The 19,025-nt window shown below is 35.4% G+C and overlaps 1 protein-coding gene across 9 annotated transcripts in view; it reads right to left on the reverse strand.

The window, feature by feature from the left end:
• Positions 1-19,025, reverse strand: part of ap1s2 (adaptor related protein complex 1 subunit sigma 2) — an 80,968-nt gene that overhangs the window by 21,025 nt on the left and 40,918 nt on the right. For 3 of the 9 annotated variants that reach the window (XR_005632665.1, XM_039745008.1, XM_039745009.1), the window contains exon 5: positions 7,999-8,092. The exons of 3 other annotated variants lie outside the window; for them this stretch is intronic. Coding sequence is in view for 2 of the 6 variants with exons in the window: in XM_039745008.1 (XP_039600942.1) it covers positions 8,045-8,092 (48 nt within the window). In the remaining 4 variants the exon portion in view is untranslated. Of the gene's footprint in view, positions 1-7,994; positions 8,093-19,025 lie in introns of all 9 variants that reach the window. 3 more of the 9 variants (XR_005632662.1, XR_005632664.1, XR_005632663.1) reach the window with 1 other exon arrangement.

A 19,025-nucleotide genomic window follows, 5' to 3' on the forward strand; every position in this document is an offset into this window, starting at 1 on the left:
TTATATAAATAAAGTCCATGTATAAAAATAAAGTCAATGTCTGAAAATTGTTGAAGATGCCATGCAATCTAACAGGAATTTAAGGTGATACACTCTAACTGCTGACTACTGGGCTACTAACGTTGTTACACAAATTGTAAAAAAGCGGAGAGCAAATGTCCAGAAAAAGTCAAGTTGATAAAGAGTGACATAAATCTGTACACTCCACATGATCAAACAGCCTTTCTGCAATATGTCACTACATAGATTGGAATACCGATATTTGTTATTGCTACGTTATAATTTATTGCCAATGGTACTTATCAGCCACAGGCCCAATCAGGTCCAGGAGTTAAGAGAACAATATGATCCAGCATATGTGGAGTAATCAATCAGGTAAAAACTAAAAATGTGCACATTTGGAGAACAAATTACTTGCCTTTTTGAATACATTACTTTGGCAATTCAGTCATTCCATGAAAAAGGCCAAAATTTTCTCAAACAATAAAATTTAGGAGTTTTATGAATATAAAGTAGAACTGTAGTCTAATAATAATGGAAATAATTTTATTTCCACCCAAAAATTCACTTTGGTTGTAAGTGCAAGAAACAATGCATAATTTGACAATGAATTACTTTTTGCTAACAATCTCAATTATTTCTAATGCAGCTGTTACACCAATTATTTTTTTTTGCTAAAGACAATATTTATAAACACAGTAAAAAGATATTCCATCTGCCATATAAAACTGAAATAACTGTTGGTGTTGTCAGATTACAGTATAAAAGAATAAAGCATGGCAAAGCCAAAAATTCTGTTGCAAAACATCGCAAGCACATTCTGAACAGTTAGTGAATATATTTCTAAAACCTACTACTATAATGATTATTTGTAGAAAATAGAGCAGTCTCTCACAAATACTCTGAACAAATACAATCGACCAAAAGCAATGGTCCAGCTCTTCTAACTTTGATACCAATGAAAACTTTTTCGAAACAAAAAAGCACCTTCTTTTAGAGATTTCATCCTTTTAAATCCTAAGTTGTACACTTATTGAGCAGCAACAGATGTTGAGAATGCCCTCTTAGTCATGTTATAAAATATCTATGAACACCGACAGCAAGCTCAAAATCTGCTTAATGTAGATTTTAGAAGCACATTCAATAACTATTCAGCTGCATCTGCTGATTGAGATATTTATAGAAATTAAGGTTAACATTTCAATTGATCATGCATCTGAGATATTATGGAATTGTTAGTTATTTATTACATTATTTGCTGTATATGCATGTGAGGTCTGCCACACCCCAGAGAAACCACTAGCTAGATTTTTCCACGGTTAGAATGAGATAAATGAATGGGAAAGGCCAAACACCCCTCTTATGATGCAGGGCTGAGATCAATAAGAGAGTCCGCAGATCACCCCTATTTATGAAGCAACATTCAGGTAAATGGGAGAGTTGAAAGGAATCAGAAAATACTGGTGGCACTAGCTGATTGGATCAAATAATAAAGAACTGCATATTAAGAGTTAGATGACATAATGTATCTGATGAGGTACTGGCAATAAAAAAATATAAAAGCAAATGAATTGTACTATCGATTGCTCACTCCATGGATCAAGACATTTTTGCATATCTTTGTGCAAATATAGAAAAGTTCTGCATTCTTAGCTGGACTCCATGACCGCCTTTGTTGAAAATAGAGGAAAGTTTTTTCCACAACATAAGTTGTCCAGCCAGCCAGGAGAAAGAAGAAGCTTGAGTCTCCAGAGAACAGGGCAAGACCCTGGGAAATGACAAACGAAACAAATGCCCTTTAAAGTTAAGCATTTTTGCTATTAAATTATTTTGTCAGTTTCATAGGGATTTCACCCTGCAAAAGGAGATGCAGCAAGAAGCTTCTCTTGTAGAACTAAAAAGGACAGAAAGAACAGTTATAGTACAGAACTGAGGGATTATTGTAAATAAGTCTGTAAAAAAGTAAAACTTGAGAAGGGCTGAATTGAGGCAAAATTCCTGTTTAATACTGTTCCAGTGAGTTACTTGAGTCGTATATTCATAGTTGTAAGGTAATATTGAGCTAATCACTGTGGAACAGATTCGCACCTGGCCAAGGTGGAAGGCTGGTTTGGTGCAAATAACACCCATGAAGCATTCAATTAGGAGGGCATAATGAACAGGTCACTCACAGGAGAAGTGCAGATATAGTCATAAAAAAAAGACCAGATCTCTGTTACTGATGGACAATAAATACACAAGCCCAGAGACACAGGAGATAGTAAGATTGTATATTCTATTTGTGTTTCTACAGTTTTTCTAAGTAAAAAGGTTAATATTTTTATCATTGGTATAGATTGTAAGGTTTCTGTGTTTTCTTTTAAACTTATGTTTATGATTTGTGTTCTCTCTGTGGCAGACCAGGTACTGTGGTTCTGCACTTTGTTGATACATGAAGTAGCAATTGGAGGTTACTTCAACAGAAGCAATGAAATGTTCATTTTTACTAATCAACAAAGTGAGTGAGGGCAGAATATAAAGGTAATGGCAGCTAACTCGTTCTTCCCTAGAGACTGTGTTTTCTTTTCGTTTCTTTTCACGTGGGTAGTGTTTGTATGCTCTTTTTAGCATTTTACACAGATTGGGAAAATGAAGAGAACTTTAATTCTAATAGTACCTGAGAAATCGGGATGCTGCTTTAGTTGTTATATAAGTAAAAATGTTGAGGAAAAATGTTGCAAGTAATTAAAATATAAATATATATCTATACTAATAAAAGGCAAAGCCCTCACTGACTGACTGACTGACCGACTCATCACTAATTCTCCAACTTCCCGTGTAGGTAGAAGGCTGAAATATGGCAGGCTTATTCCTTACAGCTTACTTACAAAAGTTAAGCAGGTTTCATTTCAAAATTCTACACGTAACGGTCATAACGGTCAACAACGTCCGCCATATTAAACTTTCTTATTTATGGCCCCATCTTCACGAAATTTGGTAGGCGGCTTCCCTGCACTAACCAAAACCGATGTACATACTTATTTCGGTGGTATGGCGCCACTGTCGGCCGCCATATTTAATTTTCCAAACGTCACTAATTCTCCAACTTCCCGTGTAGGTAGAAGGATGAAATTTGGCAGGCTCATTCCTTACAGCTTACTTACAAAAGTTAAGCAGGTTTCATTTGTGTGAAAGTTCTGCGAAAATATGACTCCTTCCCATGTAGGTAGAAGGCTGAAATTTGGTACTTATTTCGGCGGTATGCTGCCACTGTCGGCCGCCATATTGAACTTTTCAATAGTCTTTGTTACTTATGGGCCCATATCAAGAAATTTGGTACACGGGTTCCCAACGCTAACTGAATCCTACTTACATACATATATACGTCCATAGCCTGCAGCTCGGTCACCGTGTGAGGCGGCGGTGTGTCCCCCATCCCAATGCCTCTCACGTTGTTGGCTGCCTTCCTATATAAGGCTGTCCATCGCTCCAGTCTCTACATTCCCTTCCTTGCTTCACCACGGGATTCACGTCTCCCTGCTGATAACTACAGCCTTTTTATTTAATCCACGGCTTCTCCGCTCTTTTATTGTTCATTTATTACGATTATTAGTTATTGTGTAGGTATTTTAGACTTACTGTACATTGTTCAGATACCAATTTCCTTTATCATTCCAACCGTACCCGCATTAAATTATCTATCGAGGTGATCACCATCGATCAAACAACTGTCACTTACCGAGTGGTTTCCATGCCCGGAGATGGCACCTGCCTTTTCTATTCTCTTTGGTACATATTGCACGGCCATATCAGGCTCACTCTTGATATCCGGAGGAACATTGTGTCTTATGTACTGAATGACTGGGACAGGTTCAAGGTGTGGACTGATGGTACAGGAGATAATTATACTACAGAGGAGCACTATAAGAGTGAAATGCTTAAGCCCTTCACCTATGCATCTGCATGTGAGTTGATGGCTGCCGCTGAATTGTTCAGTTATCGCTTTCAAGTGTACCGAAATGGCCAAATATTTTACACCTTTGGACAACTGCCAATGCCTCTTAAACATCTTAGATTCACAGGTGACGATTTCAGTAGTGGACACTTTGATGTTTATGAATGTTTAAACTCTCAAAAGCTGGATGTGAAGTTATCGATGAAACTGGTTGTATACTTACAACGCTTGACAGATGCTGAATGTCATTTCAACACAAGTCCTACAAATACTGTCGTAATTGTGCGAGTGGGTCAGCTGACTTATTAAATAGGTTCTAAATGTTAAAGGTTCATATATATGTCATGGATTTTTTTTTTTATATGCTTTACATGAGTCAGATAGCAACTTAAGGGTTGTAAGGTGACACAGTGGTTAGCATTGCTGCCTGGCAACAGGAAATAATGGTGCAGACTTGTTTGTTCTCTGTGTGAAGTGAAATAAATGTAAACATGAGAAGTAAAAAGAGTGTGTAAGTTCTTTAAATATGTATAACCTAAATAATAATAATAAAACTTGAGTAAGTTTAAGCGTTAAAGAAAGTTTAACTGTTATTGAATATGTTTTGCAGCATATGAAAGATCTCTGTGACTGAAGTGTATTAAATAAGGTTTGATAGAGTCTGAGAATATGTTTGGTTAAAGATAACGTGTTAAAATATGTGGTGTTATTTGAAATGAAGCAATTGATGAAGGTGTGAATAAATTTATAAGTTTTGAATTTAAACTGTAAATGCTATAATTAGGTCCAGTGAAAGTCTCCAGATTTTAATATAACTAAGGGGCTTTGCCCCCTGCTTGTTTCGCTCACCAACCCCCATGTTTGTTTTTCCGGATACACACTTTTAAGATTTTTTTTCTTTGAATTGTTGAATTTCATTAGTTTCACTTTTATTTCAGAACTTCAGTAAAAACAATATTTGAAATATTTCGAGTCCCAATATGCTGAACCTTTTAAATGAGGTCAGTGAGACATGTGTTTAATGACTTTGTACCATAATTTAGGATATGTTTCTCTGTTTGGAATTTCCACACAGACAAAACGATCTACATCATCAGCAGTTAATAATTTTTTTTGTAAAGTAACCAATAAATGCATGTGAAGTAAACCCCATTTTTGAAATTCTCTAACTTAAACGCCTTACAATATTTACATACTTCTGACATATCACCTATGTCCATATATTTGATCTCTATTCGCCTTTTCGTTATTTCTCCGAATAATAAATTTCTCTTTTTTTGCGCTAATGCGATGTTTACTTTTTTTTTTTTTGACGCTGTCATTTTTTTTCTGCTTTCATATTCTGTAACTTGTGCTGCATGTGATTCGCACCTATGTTTTTTTTGAGTCCTTTGAATTCCCTTTATCATTATCTCTAACCTGCTCTGCATGTGTTTGGCCCCCTTGTTTTTTAACCTCTTTATGACGTTTTACTTTGTTTTCTACTCTGTCTTTTATTTCTGCCCTTTGCTTTGTCCTGCTTTTTTTTCCCCAATGACATCTAGTCGATGGCGATTATTTTCCCTTTTTTGAGTAATAATTTCCATTTTGTTTGCGCTACTGCAATCTTTACTTTCTTTTTTTATACTTTCTAATTTTCCTACTTTCATATTCTTTAACTTTCTCTACATGTGTATCGCGCCAACTTTTTTTTTTTTTTTGAGCCTTTCAAACTACGCTGCTTTCATAATCTCTAACCTGCTCTGCATGTGTATAGCTCCAACGTTTGTGAACGTCTTTATGAAGAAGTTCTACTTTGTCTTTTAATTCTGAGCCTGATTGGACATGCTTTTTTCAATTCCACTTGTTCCAGGCTGATAATTACTTTCCTTATTTTCTGAATTTGCACCTAGATTATTCTTTTTCGCTCTTTTTTCCCTCCAACGCTTTAGTGTCCCTTTTCTCTGTGCTGTTTTCTTCTTCGCTTAGTCGTCGACGTTTCATTTATAACATATTGTCTTTATACGCTTTATATGCGCTGAAAGCCCTGGATCTGTGTGTGCTCAAAGCCTCTACACGACTGAGTGTTTTGCTGCCTGTGGTCTTATTTGATATTGATTGTCAGTAGGGCATGTCTTGCAAGAATCTCATGTTCTATGTCATCGCGAAACGGTCCTGGGTCAATCTCTTGGCACAGAGTCTCATGTTTAAGGTCCCCGCAAAACGCTCCGTGGCCAATCTCTTTTGTCTCACGGGTCTTTTAAGTGTCTTCCGTGATCTTAATGTGAAGATCAAGTCTTGTCTCCAATCTTTCTCTCCAGGATTTTTTTTATAATAGAGAGAGATATCTTCTGTCTGAGTACTGGCCAGACTTAAAATGGAAGGAGTTTCTTTTAGTAATTTTAAAATTAAAGTAAAAGGAGCCATATTCTTCACAATAAGTGGCAGGGAGAGTTAATTAACAAAATGTAGACTGTTTTTTTTTTTTCTACAGAACCAACACTGTGGAAAAGCTGCAAGGAAAATCCCAGAAGATATCAATGAAAAAGCATGCATGAACAACTAGCTTCAGCAAGAGGTTATGGGTAAAAGAAATATGTTATTAAGATTAAATAAAATTTGATCTTATTCTGAAGTACTGTCTCAATATGTACATATGCAATAATGTACTAACTACCCTGACAGCATTTTAAATACAAATAAAGGGTAAAATAATTAGGCCCGCTATGCTGACTGAGAGATGTGCAAGGTATTTCTTTAAGTATGAAGTTTGATCAAGTACTTATTTTCAGCTTCACTAATATACTTTCCATTTTAACACATGAGAACTGAAAGTACCCTGCAATACAGAATTAAAACAATGATCATCTACCTTCAGCAATTAACAGTTCAGTGTTTTTAGTACACTAGTACATAACCAAGAATTTTAAGGGAAAAGATCAATTACAACATATATGACAGCGAAGGTTTTACTCTTTGGTTTACTAAAGAGGTTTTTCAATTATTACCTAATTTATTTATCTGCCAACGGTTTTATACTGAGAACCAAGTAAAAGCATCAGACATACTGACTGCAAAAACTATTTTAAATATAAAATCAATATATTTATACATTTTTACTTTTTGAAATATTTTACATGTATATTCAAATTTCTTTGTAATTAGTGGTACATTCAGTGTCTTGATGCAGTATTTGTGATTGTTTCATCATTAGTATTTTTAAGACTATATAATAAACAATTCTATTTGTTAGTTTTACTTATTTAACTGAAGTAGTTCACCATCATTATAAATTGACCACTTCCAATTCTATAACACTTCACAATATTCTACGGTTTCTTACAAATAAAATAAGCATATAATTTTGCGTTTAAAACATATGTTTAGGTTTGTTATTTAATGAGAACCTACCTATTTACAGTAAATCAAAGGCAGGAAAAATAGCTTTGCACTAGAAAGACTGACAAAACAAATTTACTTAGATTTTCAATTTAGAAAAATGTAAGTAGGGAAGTTGCTTCTTTATTCATGCTACAGTACCTATTCCACTAATTCATCAAGTACCACCTTATTTCTAATAAGAAAAAAATATTTACATTCATTACGAATGTCTTTCATTACTGTAAACTAAAATAAAAAATAGCTTTATTATAATATTATGAATTGAAAACCTTAATACTTCAATGTAAAGCATATTGTTATTAGACTAGAACATAACACCTTTAAATCACACCAGACAGACAGAAAAGAAAACAACATGCATAGATTGTGATATATAATTTGAAAATGGTTATGAGACCAATATCAAACAAAAAAATTTCCCATGTAAAATGTAAATAATTCAGAAATGAGTCACAAACAAAATAGATGTTATTAGTGTTAAAACATGTATTAAAAAGAAAAATAAAGCCACCCAGGCAATTTCCAAATATCAACATGCAATGGGGTTAGACCCAGACACTTCAATTAAAGCTTTTTTCGGTCAAGTCCAAACATCTGTCCAAGCAATATTTCAATCAGAGCTACGTGCAATTAGCATAGCACCCCTTTCCTCATGCTATCTGACGAGATCAGTATTTACCCACAGTTGGGAGGGCATCTGAGAGGACAAAGTCTCAGACTCATTTTCAATTATAAGATATCATCAGAAGATAAACCTCCCCAGTCTTCATTTTGGCTCTACAAATACAAAACCAAGCAAATAAAGATTTTGTTTTTTTGTTGTAACATACCGTAGACCTGTAATGTATTAAGTCATGTAAAGCATATAATCAACACACAGGAACTGTTTGGTGGAAAAACTACCTAATGCGAAATCATACCATCTAACATTGTACTCATATCGTATTAAAATTGTTTTGAAACCTTCATTATTCATTGCATTCTGGTGCAATTTTATTGCCTTATTTTTGTAAAAGCAACGTACAAGGTAATTAAATTCTTAAATAACTGTGTTTCATATCTGAATTCTGAACAGCAACTAACAAGAACACTTATTGGTAGTTTTATAAAGATATTATTTCCCGTAGAACTAGCACATATTTAATAACTTTTATGTTATTGAGAAAAAAAAATATGAAGCCAGGTGACATTCAGTAACACAAACAAAGGGTGTATGTCATGGGCAGCTGCACCCCTGAATTCTTCGTATAAAAGTCACAAAACAATTAAGCTGATGCAGTAGATTAAACGGAATGAAGAGATTACCAGTCTTCTGGAGTACTGATTTGCTACACTGTTTCAAACAGAGAAAGAGTTAACAGTACAATAAAATATGCCCTGCCATGGTGTACTTTGAAACAACTGAAGTCTCTCCAACATTTAGTTAAGCCAACTAGCCGAAAGTATTTCAGACTATGTTATTTTCCACGTCTAAGTAAAATGGAATAAAGGACAACACGATGCAAACTACATTTAAGATTTGGAGTATAAACTTAGCCAGTGGTTACTGGCTGATGTTTCATAGCTTAATGAGGTAGGATTTAAATTTTTACCTGCTAATGGTTTGCCTGCAGTTTACAGATTCCCTCTGTGTAATTTTGTTTTCCCCCCCGAGTACTCTAGTTAAGATCTCACATACAAGTGTATTAAGGTACTATACACTCAGAATTAGTGTGGTGCAAGTTACTGTGGTGTGTTCACTAGCATACAAAATTTTTATTTGCTCTTTAGATATCTAAAATAATTTACATTCCCCATTCCTTTACAATGTTACCTCTGGATACCCATCACAGCAACAGTCTTTGTATTCAAATTTAAATGGTGCACCTACAGCTCCGATAATGCCTTGAAATAAGTAAAAAAGGTCAATGCCAAACACCAGATACAGCACAAACATACTCATAAAATCTATTACTTTACCAATTTAATGTGGTAAAACAAAAATGTTGGATGTTTTGGAATCTGATAAATATTTCAATTCATATATTTCCAACATTTATATTATTTCTATATTGATATTATAACTATAATTTTTCAGTTAAGAAAGACAGAGTGAACAACCAACCTATTCTTAGTATTTATTAGATAACATTTTGCCTCATCTCGTGCTACAAAAATGTTAAACGGTTATTTTATTGTGTCTTGGACTGGTTATAACTCTCTCCAAATGCTTATGTCTACCAGAAACTGCGAAGAAGAAAAAGCACAAAAATGTATTAGCACTAAAGAAGGGCACTACATCTAGGAAATTGTTCATTAAACAACTTTAGAATATGAAAATTCTTAACATGACAAAAACACAGTCACATTTTAATAAACAGATTTACCTGTGTGAGTTTCTTTAGGAGACACTGACAGATAAGATCACTCTACAAACTAATGGTGAGTGCAGGATTTAAACATCAGCAATAATTTGTTATTTTTGTTTGTTTATTAAAGGTGAAAATGTCTGAGAATGTTGTGGCTTGATTCAATGTCAACTCTTGTGGTTAATCCAGCATTTGGAGTTTTTTTTTTTGTTTGTTTTTTCTGTCCACCCTGGCCATCGGACCTTACTTAATCTATGTTAATTAATGTTGACTTATATGTTTATTTTTTATTGTGTCTTCTATTTTTCTATTCATTTTGTAAAGCAATTTGAGCTACATTTTTTGTATGAAAATGTGCTATATAAATAAATGTTGATCGATTGATTGAAGACTGAATTAAAAATGAATTCATTTCACTGCATATATTGGGGCATTCTTTTAGGGCTAAAGTACATTGTGTTTCTAGTCCAGGACAATGTGAAACATTACTGCCACTTAGGCTAACTAGTTTTGATTAAGGTCAGGGACCATCTAACTAAGCACCGGCAAAAAAGTAGACAATAAATAGTATGCTTTCTGCATTAGTTTTACATATTATCGCCAATTTCCTACAATAAGGGAATAATACAGCCCTGAGATGAATGGTAATATTTATTAATGCAAAAAAGGCACACAAATAAAAGAGGTAGCAGCTCTTGGTTACCATACCTCTATAATGTCCAAAATAAATTAATCAAACTTCTCTCAAGCTTTTCATAATTTTCACTCTAGAGGGGGGGGGGTTGGGGGACGTACCAATATCATACATTTAGAATGTAATTTTATTTTATTAATTTTATTCAAAGCTAAAAATAACCTTTTATATTGCCAACAAGCAACACATTTCATTTTCAAGTAAGACACACATGTGCTTCTGTGCTCGTCACAATCATATTGTAATGGTGTTGACAAGATGCATCAGCCGGAAAATGGTTTCAGCAACTAATCACCAACATTATGAGCTGGCACTGCACCATTTAAATGAGCAGTTTCAGAGCCAGGTGCCTTGCAACAGTCACACAAATTCCATCCAGTGTGGGAACAGCAAGCAGTTCCTCTAAGGACAGTGACTGATCTAAATTTGGAATGAATTGATCAAAAATCATACTGATTTGGCACCGGAGAACATCTCAAAGCACTAATATATTTTCTTCCTCTTGAACCCGTCTTCTTTCTTTATCTTTTTTTCTATTCTGGGACATTGCAGCAGAAAGCAACCAGCAGCCACAGTACCAAAATCAACTGTTGAGTGCACTGGCACATAATGTCGAGTAACAGCAGCAGTCTGGACACATGTAGGAATCTGTGGCTATAGTAAAGTGCAACCAATTACATTGGAATTAACCTGCATCACGAAAAAAAAACCCACTGGTATAAACATGCTGGCGACTGATCACAAAGGCCACATTCGAAATTGGAAATGCAAATGCATTTTGATGCACATACAACAATCAACTTGTGGCAGATGTCAAGTAAGCTGTGGAAAGGTAGCCAGCCCTGACTCCTGTGCATTGTTATAAAATAAGAAAATAAGTGCAGAGGCAAATGTGAAGTCAAGAAACCATTTTCTTCACGAGATTGTCACATCATGCTAAAAACGTGAGTTCTCTATGGAAATTCAACATTTCACCTTTTTATATTTTTTGTTGTTGGGTAGTTATGAGCAGCCAGTTTCTATCATAAATACAGGACTTAGCTGCGCTGCACAGAAAAACTCGATTGGAACACTGGAGATGCATGTGCCTTTACAAGAAGGAGCTGAATGAGATAAAATTTTATATGCTATATTAGTTAGCAGTGGCAGAGTTTACAGTTATTTTAGCCATGTCAATACAGTGCACTCAATCAAGTGTAAACAAACTTGCAAGATACGATCTTTTCCAAAAATTTGTGCGCATGTACATGGCGGCTTTATCCTAACATAATGGAAACTTCATAAAAACACAAAAGCTGCACGTGAAAAGAAAAAAAAACCACTAAATTTATAAAAGTTTTAATCATAAAATGAGGTAACTTTTTGTTTGTTTGAGAAAATTCGGTTTGTCTGACAATTTCTTCTTGAAGCTTCTTGACTTTTGGTTTTGACCCAGTCTGGACAGAACTGTAAGCATTGCATATCCTTCAGTTTTTGATTGCTGAATTCTAATGTATTGATACTGGCCTTGTCCGAATAACTCTTCCAAAAACAAATTCCTCCACCTAACTCTTGTAACAATTAAGATCTATTAAGCTTGCTTTATTAATTTAAAGAATGATACATAGAACCCTTATTATCAGCATTATACACAACTCTTATTGCTTAGTGATACTCCAATTGAAATCTAAATTAGCCAATTTTCACTACAAAAGATTTAACACTAGAATCCACTAGAAGCCTACGCATAAACTCCCTGGCCACCATAAATTCCTTCTTACCCCTCCATTAGAGTCTTTTGTTTTCTAAGTGTGTTAATCAGCGCAAGCAGCCTGGAATCCCATCCCATCCCCTCCCCCTCCCCCCACCAGCTCAACAAAAAGTTCTCCCAGCTCAAGACTTATTTATCTAGGTGTGAGGTGCCTGAAGTTGTATAGGGTACATAATATATTGTTACTTGGAACACATGCATTCCACGTGTGTTCTGTGTCTACAACGATCTGTTTAAGTGTAGGATAACAGGAAATGCAAGAAAGTTTGAACGCATACCTAAAATAAACTTTTTTCATGTTATAATACTAACAACAAAATTTTGATATGAAGTGTATGTAATATGGGAAGACTGAGGTCCAAATATCAAATAAACACTTTCACAAAAGGTACACGTATAACAAAACAAATGCGATTTTATTCAAGAATATAACCGAAGAACAAATTTAAATGTTGTTAATAAAACTAAACAGGTAACATCTGTAGTCTACAGTTTAATTGTAAAAATAAAGTTAACACTTTAATATACTATATAAGGCTTCTACATATGTGGTTATGCAGGAGCTTAGTATAATTTTTTTTTTTAAAGTGATAAAGAAAAAAAAAATCTAAAAAATCAGTAGCAGAATCAACTATCGGTATTGGCCCTAAAACAAACCTGATTACAGCATCCCTAATTAGAATCCTAAATGATATAGTCTCTTTATAGTCTCTGAAATTATTTCACTACATTAATGAAACTGAGTTGATTTTTGTTAAATATGACATGATGTTTGTTTACTGCCAAACATTACATTTGACTTAAGCTTAAACTTAAGGGGGCATACAAATTTATTTTAATAAAGATGTTTGGTGGAACACCAGACATTTATAATATTATTCTGAAAACAGCAGTAACATTTAGAATTATAAAGGGCACAGCCAATTGTAATTTTAGCATGAATATGACTAATTTCATACATACTGTAAAACAATGCATACTCACACTGTACTGCTGGTGATACTTTTAGATGGGAAAGTTCTGGCTTAAATACACACATTGCTGAAAACGTTTCTGCTTTACAGGCCACTTGGAAACTAAGTGCTCATATTTATCTTTACCTAACCTGGCACCTTTCATCAGATCTTTCTAATAGTAAACAACTGTAATAGTAAACAACAGTTCATTGCATTACAGAACATGAGAAAATGATGGAATGCTTTCTGGGTGTATGCAGGGGAGTATGAACTTTATTTCTATTCCTGTAAGGCTATGTAGACACTTTAGTGAGAAAGTGGTCAGTGGAACACTGCAGCAGTTTTAGCATTAATATGAGTGAAGTTTTCTTCCCTCAAAAAATGAAAAGCAGCTGAAAGTTTAGTAAAATGCAAACCAGGAAATAACCATTATTTAAACTTTTCAAAATAAAATGTATTTACCCTTAACTGTACAAATCTATACTTCTATTGTCCATGTCGGTCAGTAGTAAAATCAATTCTTTATTGTTAGACAATCTTAGAATCTTTTCCTCATTAATGATGACATAAACAAGAGGCTATACAAAGTGACAGGAGACAAGAAGATTAAATGTTATACTACAACTATTATTAATAATAATGCAATATGCACATAAAGCTCACTTTGATTGTGGACTGGTTGGGGTAGAAGGGCAGGACAGAAAAATCACCTACAAATACTAGGACATCAAATAAATTTGGAAATTAAAATTGTAATATATTACATCACAGTCATTTCAGTCATTGTTTTAAATAATTTACTACATTTTTTTTAAATGTCCATTTGACACCAGGGGCCTCATGTATAACGCTGTGCGTAGAACTCGCACTATAACATGGCGTAAGCACAAAAGCCGAAATGTGCTTACGCACAGAAAAATCTAGATGCAGGAATCTGTGCGTACTCCATCTTCCACGTTCTTCCGCTACATTAATCCCGATCAGCGTGAAAACTAACGCTCGTGCACGCGCATTATGTAACGCCCCAAATCCTCCCAGAATTACGCCTATTTGAATATGCAAATCAATATAAATCGCCCATAAGCGCAGCCTTCTGTGAAAAGACAATGGGAAAAGCACGGGGGGAAACATAAGAATTTCAGCGAATACCAAGTGGAGGCAAAGGAAAAACATACTATTTGTTCAAATAAGCCGTGGTATAATCAACAAAAGGAAGTTGATCGAGTGGCATAGTGTGTTGGAGAAACTTGAAAGCTCACATCCACAAAATCGCACAGTGCCGGAAATAAAAAAAGAAGTCACATATCAAAGTCGCCGTGGAAAGCAGTGTTGTAAGCCCACTGTCTGAGTGTCATATGAAAGCTTATTAGGGTACAGAGAAAAAAGCCACATGGTGGGGAAAAAGCACGAAATGTCCACTTCAATCTCGACATTTCCACTTTAATCACATAGTTTATTTTGTCATTAAAGTAGAACATCATAATATTTATCTTAAAATTGTTTAATTAACCAGTTTCTAAAATCACATCGTAATTAAAGTAGCACGTTAAATGCTTTGTTTTGTATTTGATTTTCTATGTGCTCTATATGTGTGAATCACTACTTGCTTCTTAAACCGGCTCTCTTCCTCCAACTGGACACAGAGTCCATTACATTCGTGATATTACAGCTCTCTGAATAACTAAAATACTGAGATGTATACGTGATGTCATTTTCATGATGATAGGAGTTAAAGCACGTTATTAAACATGTTTCACTTGATGAAATAATTTATTGCAGCAGTACTCAGGGCGGCTCTAAGCTTGTGGTGGCACTGGGCAGAGGAAGAATCGGTGGCTCCTTCGCCCGCCAATGTCATGCACGGTGGATGGCCACGTATGTTGCAGACACTAGCCGCCTCGTGCTCATGACACAAGCATTTAACTTTTGCCGAAATTTGTCGCTGCTTTTTAGCTGTGTTGTTATTTTATCTTTCTGTTTTATATTCAATATATATTGGCGTAGCCGTCACTGCAGTCAGTGCTTTTCTTTCCCCAAGTAACCGATCGCCATACAATCAGCTCTGTAATAGACGTTAAGCCATCTGTAAGCTTAGCGCCGATTCTTCAAAACGTTTAAAGAACATTGAAATATCTTCGTAGTACATGTTTAATTATTCTATCCTTAAAGACACTCCCAGTGAAGAATATAGATTATTTAAATGAAGTTAAAGTTTTATCTGTATAATTTAACAAACATATTTTGCTGCATTTCACCTTAAAAATGATATCGTCATCATATGTAAATACGCGCTTTATAAAGTGGCTCAGGTTGTGTGATATTATAACTATAGTGCAAGTTTACAGTGGGGTGATTGTACTTATAAGTACAAACAGTTCTACAAGGAGCACTTGATTGGCTGCATTTAAAGTTCTTGGGATTAAACTGTTTTGAACCGCGAGGTCCGTACAGGAAAGGCTTTGAAACGTTTTGCCGTGGCAGAGACAGCGTGTGTTTAATGCTGTATACCGATAATTCTCTTTCCGATCAGCTGCTGCTGTGATTCACACTCAGATACAGTGATATAAATACTCCGAGTGGTGCAGTGAGAGAAATATGGAAAAAGATGATCCGCTGTGGCAACTCCTAACGGGAGGAGCTGAAAGAAGAAGAAGAAGAAGAAGGAGAAGTGAGAGTAACAACACTAAAGCAGTTATGGCATTTGGAATACTATGGCTGTTCCCTGGACCATTATATTGTTACGAGTTAATTACAATCAGATGCATTACACTAATAAACAATATGCGGTTAGTTTCTGTGCATTTATAAAGCCGCGTCATGAAAATAATGAGTAATCACACAAGAACAGTACCATTGCTTTGACGCTGGGTGCCGCCAGTTTGCAAAACCGAGCGGAGAACTTGCGTACGACAAGGCATGAGGTACCGTGGAAAAGTGCGTGGCTTTACGCCAAGTGTAGGTTTTATACATCGCGATTTGAACGTGGAAAAGTTCTTACGCAACATTTCTGTGCGTACGCACTGTTTATACATGAGGCCCCAGGTGACCCTTAGGGCACTTAAAGTTTATTACAATGGCAATATTCAACACAAGCAGAAACATTCTAATGATTTTAAGAATTAGCACAACTGTTAACAAAATGTATTTGGCAGAATTGAGAACAAAATGTTAGGCAGAAATAGTTTTGAGCTCATTATACAGTTCTACTGATTTTTCTATTCAGATATGCTGAAAAGCTAAAATGTCCTTAATCAACTTCGACAATGAGGGAAAAAAAAAAAACCTTTTTCGTAAGCGGATGAAAGGCTGTGAATCATCTTTCACACAGAAATAAAGACAATTAGAGCAGTGTACTGAACTTCTACAATCACACTTATTGCACATTGTATTTACCAAAATGTTTATATAATGAGGCCTTTGTAAATTATAATCGTGAAAAGTGAGCAAAATATTTATTTAAAGAAACGATAACCTAGATTTCTCATGCAATTTATATTTCTGCATATATTCTATGTAGACTAAAACTGAAAAATTACTGTGGATGAGAATTCTTTGCATTTATATAGGGCTGTTCTCACTACTCAAAGCGCTCAGCAATTGCAGGTTAAGGGTCTTGCTCTAGGGCCCAACAGAGCAGAGTCCCTTTTGGCATTTACGGGATTCGAACCGGCAACCTTCCGATTGCCAGTGCAGATACCTAGCCTAAGAGCCACCACTCCACCTCAAGATTGACTGAAATTGTAAGTACATGTAATAAGTGCTACATTTTTAAATAATTTTAAAAATAAAAATAACTTTACATTAATTATTTAAATGCATTCTTGCATTCTCCCATCAATTGTTAAACATTCCAGATATGGAAATGGTGTATGCCAAATAAAGTATGAGAAAAAGAAAAAATATGCATAAACATCTGAGTCTTTATTGGGTATATTACCTTAATATTCAACCATACCAAGTTAACTGGGATTTTTAAGAGCTTTTAAGTCAAGCTTTCGACTTCAAATAAAGGCACAATAATTTTAATTCTGCATAGTTACCAAAAAGTGAATGATTAGAAAAAAAAATACCTAGCCTTTGTATGCTTGTTGGCCTCACAAGACTATCCTGTTTAAATCTCTGTGGTTCTTCCAATGTCAGCAACCAAGACAAAGAGTAGTGGAAGCTGCCTTTGCAGAGACCAGCTAGCTTACAAACACTGACAAATTGATGATGGGAGGTTTTCTTCCCTACACAAACAACAAGCCTTTTCCTCTCCAAGCATGTCAATGGCCATGCTGCTGGCTTCTAACAACTCTGCTTTGCTTGTACGGTTTACTTATATTTGTGTACATTGGCCATGCATTTGCCTGATTACTGTTTAAGTATATACAGGCACTTACACAGCATATGCATTCCTTTCAGTGTTCTTTTTCCTCCAGAGTTACTAAATTTCAGACAGTAGGAAGCACACTAGGGCTGGAACTGGGAAAATGAAAGCGGTCTTTGGTTAAAAAAAAAAAAAAAAGTGACTGTAATTAATGTAACATACTTAACTTCTAAAAATGCATTATTATTGTGTGTGGGTGACATCACTCTAGTCAGTTAGGGTAATACCATTGTGTCTTCTCTAGTCATCTTATACCGAGTACATTCTTGTTATGACGTAATCGAATGTTAATAAAAAGGACACATTTGCCGGACAAATGTTTAAACCATCTTAAAATGTCTGCCCCTACCGTAACAGTGGTTAATCATGCAAACATGTTACGAACATACGGGAAATTGTACTATTCCTTATTGGACATATGTTCCTCTGTTGACAATCAAAAAATACATGGATGAACGTATACTCAAAAGAGGAAAATAACTGGGTAAACGTAAAGCTATTTGTATACTGTAAGGCCAATTTGTTTTTCCGGGGTTTACAAAATAGTTTCCATTCACCCATCCATTATCCAACCCACTATATCCTAACTACAGGGTCATGGGGATCTGCTGGAGCCAATCCCAGCCAACACAGGGTGCAAGGCAGGAAACAAACCCCGGGCAGAGCGCCAGCCCACCGCAGGGCGCGCACACACACACACAGCAAGCACACACTAGGGACAGTTTAGAATTGCCAATCCACCTATCCTGCATGTCTTTGGACTGTGGGAGGAAACCCACGCACACACGGGGAGAACATACAAACTCCACACAGGGATGACCTGGGAAGTGAGCCCAGGTCTCCTAACTGCGAGGCAGCAGTGCCCAATGTATAAATATCCTACTCTGGATTGCTGTTTTAATTAAAAACCACTTAATGTTTAAACATCAATTGATGAACAACACAATATTTTCAACTTCATGAAATTAGGCTTATATGGGGCCATCACTAGAAGATGCTCATCCATACCACCTTTTTAGTGTTTACTTGTTTTGACTTGCCAGTAATAAAGTATAAATCTGTCAAAGGTTTTGACTTGCCAGTAATAAAGTATAAATCTGTCAACGACATCTGAAATTTATTACAAAAATAAATCATCTGTTAATCTGAATATTGCATTGCTTGAGAACTAATTTCTTTTCCTCTTAAGCAATTTGCAATTAAGTTTCCTGTGGGTACATGCACTTGCTGTACCAATTTCAAATACTTTAACAAAAAGGGGCTTTTTCTTGTTATTGTCATAATGACTCCTTGGTTACTGAAAAAAGCACTGTGTGCTCTTATGTAGACATCTCAGAAGACTGCCAACATTACATTGAATATCTGTCATTAGCCAAGTTTCCATCCAGTTTTTTGCGACGTTTTGTTATCGACAAACAGAATATACGTAAAAAATGTGCGAAATTTGCTGTCTCCAGCCTGTTTCCATCCAACTGGCTTTTTATCGATAAAATGGTGTGCGTGATGATGTCACCCCCCCAAAACGAACTGTCGCATAAGTTTTGTTGTATCGCGAAAAAAAATCTGCCCGTGAGCCGTTTCCATACATAATTT

Source organism: Polypterus senegalus, chromosome 2 (genome assembly GCF_016835505.1).
Source record: "Polypterus senegalus isolate Bchr_013 chromosome 2, ASM1683550v1, whole genome shotgun sequence".
Lineage (NCBI taxonomy): Eukaryota > Metazoa > Chordata > Cladistia > Polypteriformes > Polypteridae > Polypterus > Polypterus senegalus.